Source organism: Alligator mississippiensis, chromosome 3 (genome assembly GCF_030867095.1).
Source record: "Alligator mississippiensis isolate rAllMis1 chromosome 3, rAllMis1, whole genome shotgun sequence".
Lineage (NCBI taxonomy): Eukaryota > Metazoa > Chordata > Crocodylia > Alligatoridae > Alligator > Alligator mississippiensis.
The window spans coordinates 225,009,030-225,022,235 of record NC_081826.1 but is presented as its reverse complement, the minus strand read 5'-3'; the positions used below and the strand labels follow the sequence as shown (position 1 = coordinate 225,022,235).

Sequence of the window (13,206 nt, the reverse complement as noted above, 5' to 3'; positions counted from 1 at the left end):
TTTAAAGAGAAATAGGTGGATATTTTTGTCCTTGAACTCCCCCTAGTGGCTATAAAAAGTCACAATGGCCTTGAATTAGCCCAAAAGGCCAAGGTTGGCTTTGAAAGGATAACAGGTATTTATTTTTCCAAGTTTGCACCTCAAACTGGCGTTTAAAATTTGTTTTTATAATTGTATGTATAGGAAAACATCCCTTCCTAAATACTCAAATTATGACTGTGCCATTTTTCTAAAATGTTGGAAATAAAATCTATTTGTGATTACTGTAAGAAATCTAGTACAACATTTTTTACAACCTTAAGAACACATCTTCAAAATACTGTACTCTCACTAATTTACATAAAACATGAGTTGGTTGCAACATTGATCTTTCTGGCATGAAAAATATGATACGAGTTTATTAAAATATTCCAATAGAATCAATAATGTACAATGCAGTCAGAAGATGTAGCTATAGTATTGGACAGTACATATTAGCATGCAGCCCATTTCCAATCCATATATTAACAGACTAGCAGGCAAAGTGTTTTTTTAAAATCATTTCTTCATGTTAACAGTAAAGGAAGAGACTTAATGGATGAACTTGCTACCTAGACAAAAAACAGCTGTTTTCCCAGTCTCCTTTCCCATATCGTGTACAGGTCAATGTAGAGAGTGGATGGAGACCAGGTAACCTTCTTCTGTTAACTGTTATTCCATTGCAACTTTATTACTTGTTATAGGTACAGAAGTGTTCTATTGCTTTGGCTGGAATGGCAGCTATTCATCATTTATTTCCTTGGAAACTGAAAGATTTAACTACTGGATTTCTCTCTAGCCTGTTGATAATGATTGAGATTTGCCATGGAAGTTTTTTAGAGCACCTTCTGAAGAGCAGGGACTTGGGAAAATACTAAAACAGTAAAGGAAAAATAGGAAGCATGTGTTCACATACTGTTAAAGGATTAAAGACAGTGTGTATAACCTGGGTTTCTTGAATTTGTTCCGTCAAGTATTTAAACTGATCAAGATGACTGAAGGTACAAAGGGTACTAGCATAAACAGCATGGCTACATACCTTGCCTCATGCACAATTTATATATAACACTTTTGAGACAAGCTCTAGAAAATGCTTGCTTGAAGTGAGGGGCAAATGAGACATCACACACTCAAAATAAAAACTTCAAATAAATAAAGAATAAAACGTGTGTAATAAATGAACATTCTATGTCAGGATGAAAATGAGTCCCAGTGTACATAGAAATATACTTTTTCCAAGGGGAAACTGAATATTCAGTACAGCATTTACAGTGATGCAGTCCACAAGTCATGAAACAATGTCCTTTCAAATACGGTAAACAGGGAGCTCATCAGTGGGAAAAGTACTTCTACTCTAGCAATGGCACATGAAGAACCATTTGTATGCCATGGCTGACACAAGAAAGAAAAGTATATGACCGAGCAGGCTTGCTGGTGTTTCTTGCATGCTAGCCATCTGCATGATTTTGCAGACAAATGCAGAGAATAAAGTAAATTCATAGGCAGTAATGTACAATCCTTCTCTTCAGTAAGTCCATGGGCAGCAAGGTTTCTGAAGATGAGAGCCCTTTTCTTTTCTGAATGTCACCCCTAAACAACAGCAGCTGCTCACCAATCATCCCCATGCCTGAGACTTGCAGTAATGGAGTACAAGTTTGCCATCACTTCCAAAACACTGCAGAAAAGAAGGAGAGAGAATGGAAACAGAAAGCATGCAACAGGGGGTTAGTTTATCAAAACAGCATTTTATTAATAAATATACCATTATTATCAGAACAATGTATCACGAACCACTGTCACATAATAAATACCTCAATGTGAGATACAACGTGTTGCACACAAGATGTCAACACTATATCAGGATTTTTATGAATGCATTTGTGTGATATTTTGCTCGACGTGATCGTGATGAACACATTCAAGAGGCCATCAACATGGACAGGCAGATGGCGGATTTTAAAAGGCAAATTAGTATACCACCCAGTTTCTGCTAAACAGAGATTAAGAAAGGGGAACACTTAAAACTATAGTTACCTCATAGAGGGTCCCAACTTCCTGGTCTGGAGAGGGAGCAAAGGATTGATTCACATATATAAACTGCAAGGGAAGAAAACAGAACATAAAAATCTAACTTGCAAATTATTCTCCTGTCTAAATTCTATCCCATAGCCTTGACATGGATGGGATAAACATTACTCTGTTTCCCATGCAACCCTGGTTCTGCATCCTGAAAGACTGCATCATAGCCCCTATCCTTTTGGCAGGGAGGGACTGTATGGTACCCAACAGTTTTGTTCCCTGATCATCCACTCTACAACACAGAGTACAGCCATCAATTCTGGGCCTTGCTCTTTTGCTTTCATCACCTGGCACTCCCACTCTGCTGCAGAACCTCCTGTACAGAGCAGTGTTCATGGAAGCATTTTCATCCCCTTATTTTTCAAACACTATTCCTTGCACTCTATAAAAACCATTAGTAAATAGTGTCATTCATTCATAAGAATAAAAAACTTCAAACAATGTGATATCAGAGTGCTCTTTCCTGGGATGCAAAACATCTAGATCACATTTTAGAGCAATTTTAGGAGTCTTACAATGGGAATCTGCTTCTAAAGTCAATCTGAAGCTGGAAACCACATGAGAAGAATATGGGGCTATTATAAGTTATTGAAGTGGTTTTGACAGTGAAAAGGAGGATGAACTAAATAGCCTATTCCATGGAAGAAAATTTCAACTATTTTTTGAAATACAGTGTGTTGAAAAATTACAAGGCTTACTAAAAAATCCCACCAGGAGGTGTCCTCCAAGTGAACAGACGTCTTGAAGAGACTATTGGCAAAAGTGTGTACGTGTGTGTGAGTGAGTGCATGAAGAAGTAATAATATTTTATTGTTCGTGGAAGTATTTTTCCTCCAAGCAATGCAAATAGGTTTTTTTATCCAGCTTTATTGTACATGCAGCTCAATCCCTGAAACAAACCCAAGTTCCTTGTAATGCATTTAACATAGAAAGAATTTCTAGTTAGAGAGTCATCCCAGAAAATATAGTAAATCAGTGGTTAGAAAACTCAACCAGGATGTAGGGGAACTTAGGTTTTCAATTAGCCAGAGAAATGACTTGAACCCAGATCTCTCACAGATCACACAACAGCACTAACCACTGGGTTACTGGCATTCTGAGGTAGCTCATGTCATTCCCTAATAAGAAAGGTTCATACAATCTCTATTTCATGCCATAAAACAAAAAAAAAATTGACATCTTAAAAATAGGCTGGACAGAAGAACCACTTCTGACCTGGTTCTAATGTACAGATGTGCTCATATGACTTGAAAGAAACAAGGAAAGCGGGTTTCTTCTAATTATAACCAGAGAACAGCAATCAAGAAGGAAAGGAATAATTCTACATTTACAGTTAGAAAATTCCAACCAGGCAAAGATACAACAAAGACGCTTAACTTGAGGTAACTGCATCTACTCACAGTTCATAAAGTTAAGTATGTGCATAGGTCTTTACAAGAGCAGAGTCTTAAAGATTATAACCTTGAACACTCCATCGTATGCAATAAAACAAGGATAACATACAGGGATATTCACTGCAAGCATTCATTATAACAGCAACGCAACAAATTCCCTTGCTATCATCAGTACTTGGATTTGTAAGATTTCACTCACGACACCTTATCACCAATGAAACAAATGTTAGAAAAATCTCCCTATGTAAGCACTATTCACTCAGAGCCTTACTCTTCATTTTCCTTCTACAGACTGTGCACTTCCTAAGACCTTCACAAGAACAGATGACTAAGGGAAGATGAAAAGGCTATTATCACTGGACTACTACAATGATTTTTCCAGAAAAGTGTTTGCTTCCATTGCCTGTGAACTTTAAACTCATCATAGAAAGGCATCTTTGTTCCTGAACTCCGCTTGCAAAGGTGTGATCAAATAAACTACTAATTACATGAGTAAGGGTTTCCAAGAGCAGATATACATACGAGAGAACCAAAAAAGGAAAGATTGGAGTATTGTACCACTAGAAGAAAGGAGTCAGGTTGTTTAACTGCATTGACTATATATATTTGCGGATGTTTCAATTGTACTTGTGCTTGTTTTTAACGGATTTTTTTAGATCTCATGCTTTTTTTTTTTTCCCCAGCTACAATATCTATGCAAGAAGTTTGCCGCATTAAACAAAAACCCTGTTCATTGGCAGGTCTCAAAGGATTATCCACTATGTAGGATAATGCTCATTTAACTTCACCCTTTGCATCACTTTCTCTCTGTGTTTTTACATTTTGAATGCGATAAACATTCTGAGTCAATACAGAGCGATAAATGCACCAGTGCTTAGGAACTCAATCCCATGTGACTTAATGCTTCTAGGAGTTTCTCAAGCATCTCATTTTTGAGGCTTCAGCCCACATTTTAGCCCTATACAGACTGTGATGTGTGTATACAAGTTATCCTGTAGCCCTACAATCCTACCAGACTAACTGAAATGGAGAGGCACAGTGAGACACTCTGGGGATATGGTGGCAGCATCAGCCTGGAGTTGCATTCCTTTGGGGAATTACAGCCTGACTCCTCAGTATGTTATGCCAGACTAGATTCTTAAAAGGACACTTGAATACTGTTTCTGTATTCAATTTGCCTCTAAATTTCATGGCCTCAGTTCTAATAGCCTTGGAGCAGGCCATGCTTTGAACTGGTCAGCAAGTGCAAACTTTGGTGGTTCGTTCCCTCCTCTAGGAAGGCCAGCTGGGTTGCATACAGGACCAGCCCCACAGCTTGAGCGGCCAGGGGCATGATGCTGAAGGTTTCCAAGCTGGCCTGACCAGCTACAGGGGAACTTCTCCTAAAAGGGGCAGCCCTTTCTTATGGTTTGAGTGCAATGGTGCTGAATTTCTGGCTTGTGGAGTCATCATCCTGCCTGAGGGGGTCTCCCCACAGGTCTCAAAATCTAGCAGCGGGGAGCAGCAGAGCTTTACTTGCTCCCAGAGCCACAGCAACTAATACTGCTGCTGCTTCCCTGCCACCAGATTTCCAAACCCAGGAGGATCCCTGGGGCATAGAAGCAGCTTATGCAACTGTGCTGGTTTTTGGGCCGTAGCTGGATCCAGCCATGGGATGACCCTGTGAGCAGGATCTGGCAGGTGGCCCAGCCCCAGGCAGCTCCTCCATCCAGCCCCTGGGCTAAAAAGGATGAGCACCACTGCTCCAGAGCCCTGCAGGGGGAGGCACCGGGCAGTCCCTACCAGCTGCTCCGAGGCCGTCAGCTTGAGGAACTTCTTGATGAAGTCAATGAGGCCCTGGATGGTGCGGGTCCGCTCCACTGTCCACTTCTTGGTCTTCATGATGGGGGTGTCGCCAACAGCCTTCAGCAGGACATCAACTGGGAGCAGACATGGAGGTTAAGGAGTGGGATCCTGCTGCCACCATGCCCCCCCTCCCCCATAGCAACTGGTACGCTCTGCCTTCTCATGATTGGTGTAGCAGCTCGTTTCTTTGCCCCCCCCCCAACTGGCCCATGCAACAGCCTATCAGAGCTTTTAGCTCTCATGCCCTCCCACCTCCCCAATACCCAATGGTAGGCTCTGCCCTTTCAAGACTGGTGGAGCTAGGTCTGTTTTGTATTACCGCCCCCATTGATCCACAGAGCGGTTAACTCTCGAGCCCACCCCCTCCCGTATACCGAATGGTATCCTCCGCTCGCTCATGATTGGCACAGCTACGTCCACTCTTTGCCTCTGATTAGCCTAGGCGCGGGGCCATCAGAACGGTCAGCTCTCGGCCCGCCCCCAAAGTCCTATAGCTGTCGTTCGCATTACTTTTCTTTTTGGCGTCGCCCGCAGGTTCCTCGGTGCCGGGGGAGCCCGCCGTTGGGGGCGGCGGCTCGGCACCTCCCTCCGAAGACCCCGTTTCCGGGGCGTCCTCCCCACCCTCCCCTTGGCCGCCATCCTGAGGAGAGAGAGGAGGGGACGGCAGCAGCTGCCGCTGCTCCTGCACTTCCGCCATGCTGCTCCTTGGACAGGACGGGCGGAAGTGACGCCCACCGTATACCGGGCGCGCCATGTTAACTCCTGGCAAAGGGCAGCAGGAGGGCGGGTCCCGGTCTCGACTGACACGTTGCTATGGGGTTGCGCACTTGCCGGATTTTGACCCTCGCGCGACGCCGCCGCCGCTCGCTCACGTGACTCGGCTCCAGTCAGTGGCCGGAGTGGGGAGCGGCCCCGAGCTGCGCAGGGGCAGGGCTGAGTGCGGCCGCCCGACCCTACCCCACCCCACCCTACCTCGCCCCCGCCCGGCCCCGCCGCCGCCTCGCCATGATCAAGGCCATCCTCATCTTCAACAACCACGGCAAACCGCGCCTCTCCAAGTTCTACCAGCGCTATGTACGGGGCGCGGCGCGGGGGAGCGAGCTGGGCCTCGGGTGTCCCGGCCGCGCTGCGGGGTCTCCCCTCGAGCCCGGGGGCGGTGGGAGCGCGGGCTTGGAGCGGTGCTTCTTATCCTCTTCTGCACCGGGACCCACTTCTCAATAGCAGAGGGCTGTCCCGGCCCCAGTGTGTGGGGCAGGTGGGCCCCAAGCAGCGCCTCCCCCTCCCCCCCCCCAGGCTGGAGCTCTGCCAGGCGGCAAGGGGAAAGGCACGTCTTCCCACGTTTTTCTCCTTGAAAGGAGAATCTAGTTTAAAGTTTATTCGTGACCCTGTCATATATTCTTGCGACCCACTTTTGGGTCATTGAGAAATGCGGATCTAGTGCACCCACCTGCCTGAGGCAGGATCAGCCCTATCCGTTGCCAGAATCTGGAATGGGCCTCCAAGGGAGGTGGTGCTCTCCCCTACCTTGGGGGTCTTTAAGAGGGGTCTGGACATGCACCTGGCTGGGGTCATCTAGTGCTCTTTCCTGCCCAGGCCGGGGGGTTGGACTCGGTGATCTGAGGTCCTTTCCAACCCAAACATCTATGAAACCCTCTCGTACAACCTATCATCTAAGCTCTACATAAGCTTACCCTCGACCCTGGCACCCCACAGACCTAACGCCTTAACGCACCACAGGTCAAGCAGGGCAACCAGTGCAGTCAACATCCTGCTTCTATGAAATGTTGGCAATATATGCTCTCCAAACAGGTTTTTTTCCCTTTTCTTTCTGTCCCAGGGTTTGGTTCTGTCTCTTTCTCCACGTGCCTTTGTTGTCAGTATACACAGGAGCTGCAGCAGCCCTGGGAGAGAAACATTAAAAAGCAATGTTTCATGTAGGGGAGGTGTTTTTCCTAGTGTCTAGACCAACAGCCAGCAACATTTTCTGGCAATGATTTCTGCCCATAATGACTTAGTTTTGGTACGAGTCAGTTAGGACTTGCCCCCTGCTGCCACTTCTACTCCCATTGCCCAATTGTGATGTGGCATCAGAAAGCTCCCTGCCACCTGGCTGCTCACTGCTGGTGCCCCACTTGCCCCCACTTAGTTACACTGCTGTAAAGGAAACAAAGCTGAGGAAGTAAATCAGTGGGTTTGCAAACAGGTGACAACAGAAGATAGTTTTGGGAAAGTATTACATTCCAGTATCTTAGGAAGCTATTTAAATTGAGGAGCTTTGTGGGGGAGGAGCTGAAAAGTGAATGCCGAAAATTGGCATGCCTGAAGATTTTCATGATCCTTTCATATATTCTCATAACCCACTTTGAGTCTTTGAGAAACATGCATCTAGTCCACCCCCTCTGCCTGAGGCAGGATCAGCCCTATCCAAACCATCCCGTACAAGCCATCTTCTAAGCTCTACATAAGCTTACCGTGACACCCCACAGACTTAATGCCTTAATGTGCCACAGGTCAAGCGGGGCAACCATCGCAGCCAACATCCTGCTTCTATGAAATGTTGGCAATATATGCTCTCCAAGCAGGTTTCTTCTCTTTTCTTTCTATTCCAGGATGTCTTGGTTCTGTCTGTATCTGTGTGCCTTTGTTGTCAGTATACACAGGAGCTACAGCAGCCCTGGAAGAAGTAAAGATGTTGTTTTGTAGATAACTGGACTTACCTTTTTCTGAGTTGTGTATGTCTAGTTGACCAGACAACTGAGGAGCAGTAGAGTAGCCAGCAGTTGGCATAAGCTGTAGATATCGCATCCTGTTAAGTAGGGTTATTCTGCTAGGGAGAAGCGAGGTTGTGGGAATGTGTAAAAGCTCCCCAGTTCCCCTAAACTTGTAGCAAATGTAGAGCATAAAAACTTTTATTTTGAGTCATAGCATAGTGATAGTAGTTGCAAGTTACTGTTGCATTGAATAATGTGTATGTGGTCACATGTTTGCTCATAGTTTATTTCTACACATCTACAACTTGCTCACCAAGCCATGTGCATTATGATAAATCAGTGAGTTTTTTTTCAAATACTGTGGGGATACCTTGCTAGCCTAGGGACAGAATGCAGACTCCTAGCGCTTGGGATCTGCTGGGATGCTGGGCACCAGTATATAGGGTACTAATGCTGAAATAGGCAGAGATGGATACAGTTTGCACTAGTTTTCACTAGCTAGTTTGTACTAGCTTTCCCTATTTGTGAATCTGAGGTAACTTGCACTGGTGCAAATCCAGTTTTTGTGTCTACACTGGCGTTTTTCAGTGTTTCAGCAGCACCAATCTGAAATTAGCAGAGAAATGCCCAGTGCAGACAACAAATTCTGTTCGTGTGGAAAGTTTTACGAACCTGCAAAAAAATGGAAGTGTTACCCAGTTGTAAAAATAGTCTTTTACAGGCCTTGCAAACCAGACATTCTGCACTGTGCTGCTTTATGAGAACTCCCTTTCCCTGAAGACCCGTGAAGTATATAATATAATATTGGTTTGTTTGTTTGTTTTTTAAATAAGATTGCACTATCTATGTGCTCTTGTCAGTTAGATGTTTGCAGAGTTGTATATAAGTAGACCCAAAACTCTGATTCTGGAGACAAATTTCTGCTGTCTCCCAGCAGGAACTGTGTAATTTGGGAGGGGTTTTTTTTTGTTTTTTTGTTTTTTAAGTAAGGAGGTTTACATGTCATAGCTTTAGCATGTAAGCTCACAGTTGCAGCTTGCACATGTGAAATGTTCCTGAGCAAATTTTCAACAGTTTGTTTTATTTTTATTTGAAGAAGTATATATCCCTGGGTGACTGCTAGAAATTGATTTGAAATAATATGTTGTCTTAAACTGAGTTAGTATAAGCCAAGTGAATGTGTAGTTCTAATACTAGTTCAAGAGCAGATAAACATGAGTCTGTAAATTTTTTTTTAATTAAAATAATTTAAAGACAGATTGGATTAGTCTTCTGCAAGCGTCTTTGTGACGGTCTTCTCGTGTGGCCAAGGAGTGAGTTAGCTATGGGGAGATGTGGACACGCTGGAGGGCAGGGAACAGCTGCAGGCAGACCTGGACAGGTTGGACAAGTGGGCAGAAAACAACAGAATGCAGTTCAACAAGGAGAAATGCAAAGTGCTGCACCTAGGGAGGAAAAATGTCCAACACACCTACAGCCTAGGGAATGACCTGCTGGGTGGCACGGAAGTGGAAAGGGATCTTGGAGTCCTAGTGGACTCCAAGATGAACATGAGTTGGCAGTGTGACGAAGCCATCAAAAAAGGCAATGGCACTTTATCGTGCATCAGCAGATGCATGACAAATAGGTCCAAGGAGGTGATACTTCCCCTCTATCGGGCGCTGGTCAGACCGCAGTTGGAGTACTGCGTGCAATTCTGGGCGCCGCAATTCAAGAGAGATGCGGATAACCTGGAGAGGGTCCAGAGAAGGGCCACTCGTATGGTCAAGGGCCTACAGACCAAGCCCTACGAGGAGAGACTAGAGAAACTGGATCTTTTCAGCCTCCACAAGAGAAGGTTGAGAGGTGACCTTGTGGCTGCCTATAAGTTCATCACGGGGGCACAGAAGGGAATTGGTGAGTATTTATTCATCAAGGCGCCCCCGGGGGTTACAAGAAATAATGACCACAAGCTAGCAGAGAGCAGATTTAGATTGGACATTTGGAAGAACTTCTCAGTTCGAGTGGCCAGGGTCTGGAACGGGCTCCCAAGGTAGGTGGTGCTCTCCCCTACCCTGGGGGTCTTCAAGAGGAGGTTAGATGAGCATCTAGCTGGGGTCATCTAGACCCAGCACTCTTTCCTGCTTATGCAGGGGGTCGGACTCGATGATCTATTGAGGTCCCTTCCGACCTTAACATCTATGAATCTATGAATCTGCCCGCTAAGAGTAGCAGGGAGAAGGTTTGTAGCTTGAGAGGAGACAAGGCTTTGGATATTACTGCATTTCTGACTTGACAAGTGCATGTTAGTTGTTTCATTTTTCAAGCCTTGGGGCTAAAGCACTTGCTGTCAGTAATTGGAAACAGGTTTCCAATGTATGTCTATAGAAGTTCCGCCTATTATTTAGTTATTGCAGGTTCTTTGCACTTACTCAAAATAGCTTATTCTAAAGATACTTGTATCAATTTAAATTTCTGAAAATCTGTGAAACTCTGGTGTTATTTTAATGTGTTTTTATGTTTGTTTTGTTTAATTTAAAAAATTCCTCACGTAACTTAAAGGCAAACCATAGTGGCACTAAAATAGGTAAACATCAGTGCATAACTTCTCAGCTGACTGATTATAAGACATCAAAACCAATTGACTGAAATGGAGTACAAAACTATATGAGTTTAAACTTCAAGATGCTGTTAATTCACTTTAATAGTAAAATACATTTTCTTTTACAGAGTGAAGATATACAACAACAAATTATCAGAGAAACTTTCCATTTAGTATCCAAACGTGATGAAAATGTTTGTAACTTCTTAGAAGGAGGCTTGTAAGTATACATTTTAGAGTAAATGTCTAATACTGTTTCAGTAGTAAGGACAGAGCTCTGGCAACCTTTTTTGACTACAAGCAGGAGTGACCCACCCGAGGTCAGAGGTGCTAGGATGAGTGGTAGGGGGAAAGTGCTTGCAGCTGAAGCCCCACATTGCTGAATTACCTCTGAAGCCCCACATCCTCAGGCCAGATCGAATGGTTCCATCCTGACCCCTGGTTAAGGATATCATTATAACCTTCATGAGTACCATCTTGTATAGTAGGAATTTAAGTGTCTGTTTAGATATTTCTGGTGTACTCATGTTGATAGCCTCTTGACAACATACATCCCTTTTTAAAGTGCTACAATTGAGATATGTCTTTCACAGAATATCTTTTCTAAGGTCTACTTTAGAGAGAGAACTGCGTGAGGGATCATGATGGTATCAGAGTTCTGCTGGATAGCAAGAGAAAATATAGATCCAGATGGTACCTAACTACCTTCATCTAACACAGATAACACTTTTAGGGCAATCTGAGAGACCTTTTTATCCCCTCTGTGCCCCTGCAAGATCCAGCATTTCTACTAGGTTCCTGCATTGGGCTAAATCAGTGGTTCTCAACATTTTTAGATGCAAGACATCCCCTGGAAAATGTCCACTCCTTAGTTTTCATTTGTTTTTTGATTATGAAAAAAGACTAGAGTAATTCAGTTGCAAAGATCTCAGAAAGACCACAGTGGGTCAGAATGTCTTTGGAACTATGGATTCCTATTTGAAACCTCATACAAAAAACTAGAACTCTTGGTTCCAAAATGATACCTTTTATTAGACCAACTAGAAAATGGCAAGAAAATTGTCCTTTTCTGCATGCTTTCAGGATCAAAGTCCCCTTCGTCAGGCTCTGGGAAAAGTGTAGTTGGTACAAGATGGTACAAGTCCCCATAGGTAGGAAATAAACTTCATTTTGGCACAGAGGAAGCTGAAGATGGAAGGCTGTCCCTCTGGGCCCATGAGAGTGTCTTTGTGAGCTGTCTTTGATGTGTTGATCAGGTAGAATTCCTTCCCTGGAGGTGTCAGATGGCAGGCAGGGAGATAAAAAAACAAACCAACCCAGGGTTTATCTTGTATAAACATCTACTTGTGATTCACATTTACCAGTGCTAATATTGTGTGACATTCCTTGGCGCTCATGTACCCTGGTTGAGAATTGCAGTCCTAAAGTTTGTATGCTGAGTTGGGTTGGTGGAGAGTCTCTCGCAATAGGTTTCCCCAGGGTTTTTACCAGAGTCCAACTTTACTGTCATGTTGAGCAAGTTCAAAAGAGCAAAAACAGTTGCTTTTAAAAATGAGTAGACTGACTTGGTTGTGAGCAGGACTTTGCTTCTAGTTTAGTGAGAGCAAGTTGCATTTAACAGTATTAGCTGTTTGGAGTTAACTCTTGACCCCCTCCTCCCCATCTCACCTCCTTTTGAAAGTGTCCTGCCTAGGGAGGTGCAAAGCTTTTAGATGTGCCCTTAGGCTGGTGCTTAACTAAAGCTTTTGTTTTATCTGTCATAAACAGTGGTTCTGGACCTTTTTGGACTTGAGGTATTCCTCCATTTGTGAATTGAATGGCACCCAGTTTCAAAAACTTATTTATATATTACAGTGCTTACCTCCTTACACAGGTGCTCAGCAGTAGGTGTTGGGAGATCATCCAGGCAGGGACAAGCTTGAGCCTGGCTTATTTGCTTGGTTTATCTACTTATTTCCTTTCAACTTGCTTATCTCTTCATACCTCTTGGCACCCTTCAGAGGATCTGGCAGCACCTGAGGGTACTGTTACACCTGGTTGAGAATCACTGCTCTAAAACTATGAAATGTTTTCCACCTCGTATCAGCCATCCTAGTATACAAAAGATATGAGTGTCGACATACTCACTGATTGAGTATTCTCATTTTAAGGGTGACCTTTACAAGATTTTATTTTACTCTAGACTTATTCAAATGTCAACTTTAGCTTTTCCGTCATCTTGCAGCCTGTGTATTTTGAGTTCTTCCTGAACTGGATAACAGACTTCCAAAAATAAGACTTCTTTAATTAGTTAATTAGGCATTAAAAACACTTCTGGGGAAAGAGGTCACAGTTTTTATAATAACTAATGTGATTTTGATCGTGGTGTAGACTAACAAATGGCACTTAACGTACATTAATAGCTCTGATTTATCTATGGTGAGACTCAAGATTTGATCAAAAACAGTTTACGATAGGTGCAAAATTATGGTTTGAAGTTGTAGTAGTTGATATGATATCAACCACGACTGTCCCATTTTTACACACACAAACACACACTCAAGACAATCGGTCTAACATTCTGACTAGAAGTTTTATT

General features: G+C 43.6%; 2 protein-coding genes across 3 annotated transcripts in view; one reads left to right on the top strand and one right to left on the bottom strand.

Moving 5' to 3' along the window:
* Window positions 1-369: 369 nt before the first annotated feature.
* Window positions 370-6,105, bottom strand: ATG12 (autophagy related 12). The gene is made up of 4 exons (XM_006261529.4): window positions 5,847-6,105; window positions 5,274-5,410; window positions 2,053-2,115; window positions 370-1,693 (listed from the first exon to the last, which is right to left on the bottom strand). The coding sequence occupies exons 1-4, from the start codon at window positions 6,088-6,090 to the stop codon at window positions 1,634-1,636; spliced, it is 504 nt and encodes a 167-aa protein (XP_006261591.2). The 5' UTR covers window positions 6,091-6,105; the 3' UTR covers window positions 370-1,633.
* A 114-nt stretch (window positions 6,106-6,219) lies between these two features.
* AP3S1 (adaptor related protein complex 3 subunit sigma 1) overlaps window positions 6,220-13,206 on the top strand; it is a 45,403-nt gene continuing 38,416 nt past the window's right edge. Inside the window, exons 1-2 of one of the 2 annotated variants that reach the window (XM_019484578.2) lie at window positions 6,220-6,410; window positions 10,757-10,848. In XM_019484578.2, coding sequence (XP_019340123.1) covers window positions 6,342-6,410; window positions 10,757-10,848 — 161 coding nt within the window. In that variant the 5' untranslated portion in view covers window positions 6,220-6,341. The remainder of the gene's footprint in view (window positions 6,411-10,756; window positions 10,849-13,206) is intronic. The other variant, XM_006261530.4, reaches the window with a different exon arrangement.

What these genes read in the sequence shown, in the direction of transcription:
- ATG12 (XM_006261529.4), bottom strand. Translation starts at nt 6,090, where the DNA reads ATGGCGCGCCCGGTATACGGTGGGCGTCACTTCCGCCCGTCCTGTCCA. An exon ending in GGGCGACGCCAAAAAGAAAA is followed by an intron (nt 5,411 to 5,846) that starts GTAATGCGAACG and finishes GTCTGCTCCCAG; the next exon opens with TTGATGTCCTGCTGAAGGCT. An exon ending in AAGTTGGGACCCTCTATGAG is followed by an intron (nt 1,694 to 2,052) that starts GTAACTATAGTT and finishes TCTTTTCTGCAG; the next exon opens with TGTTTTGGAAGTGATGGCAA.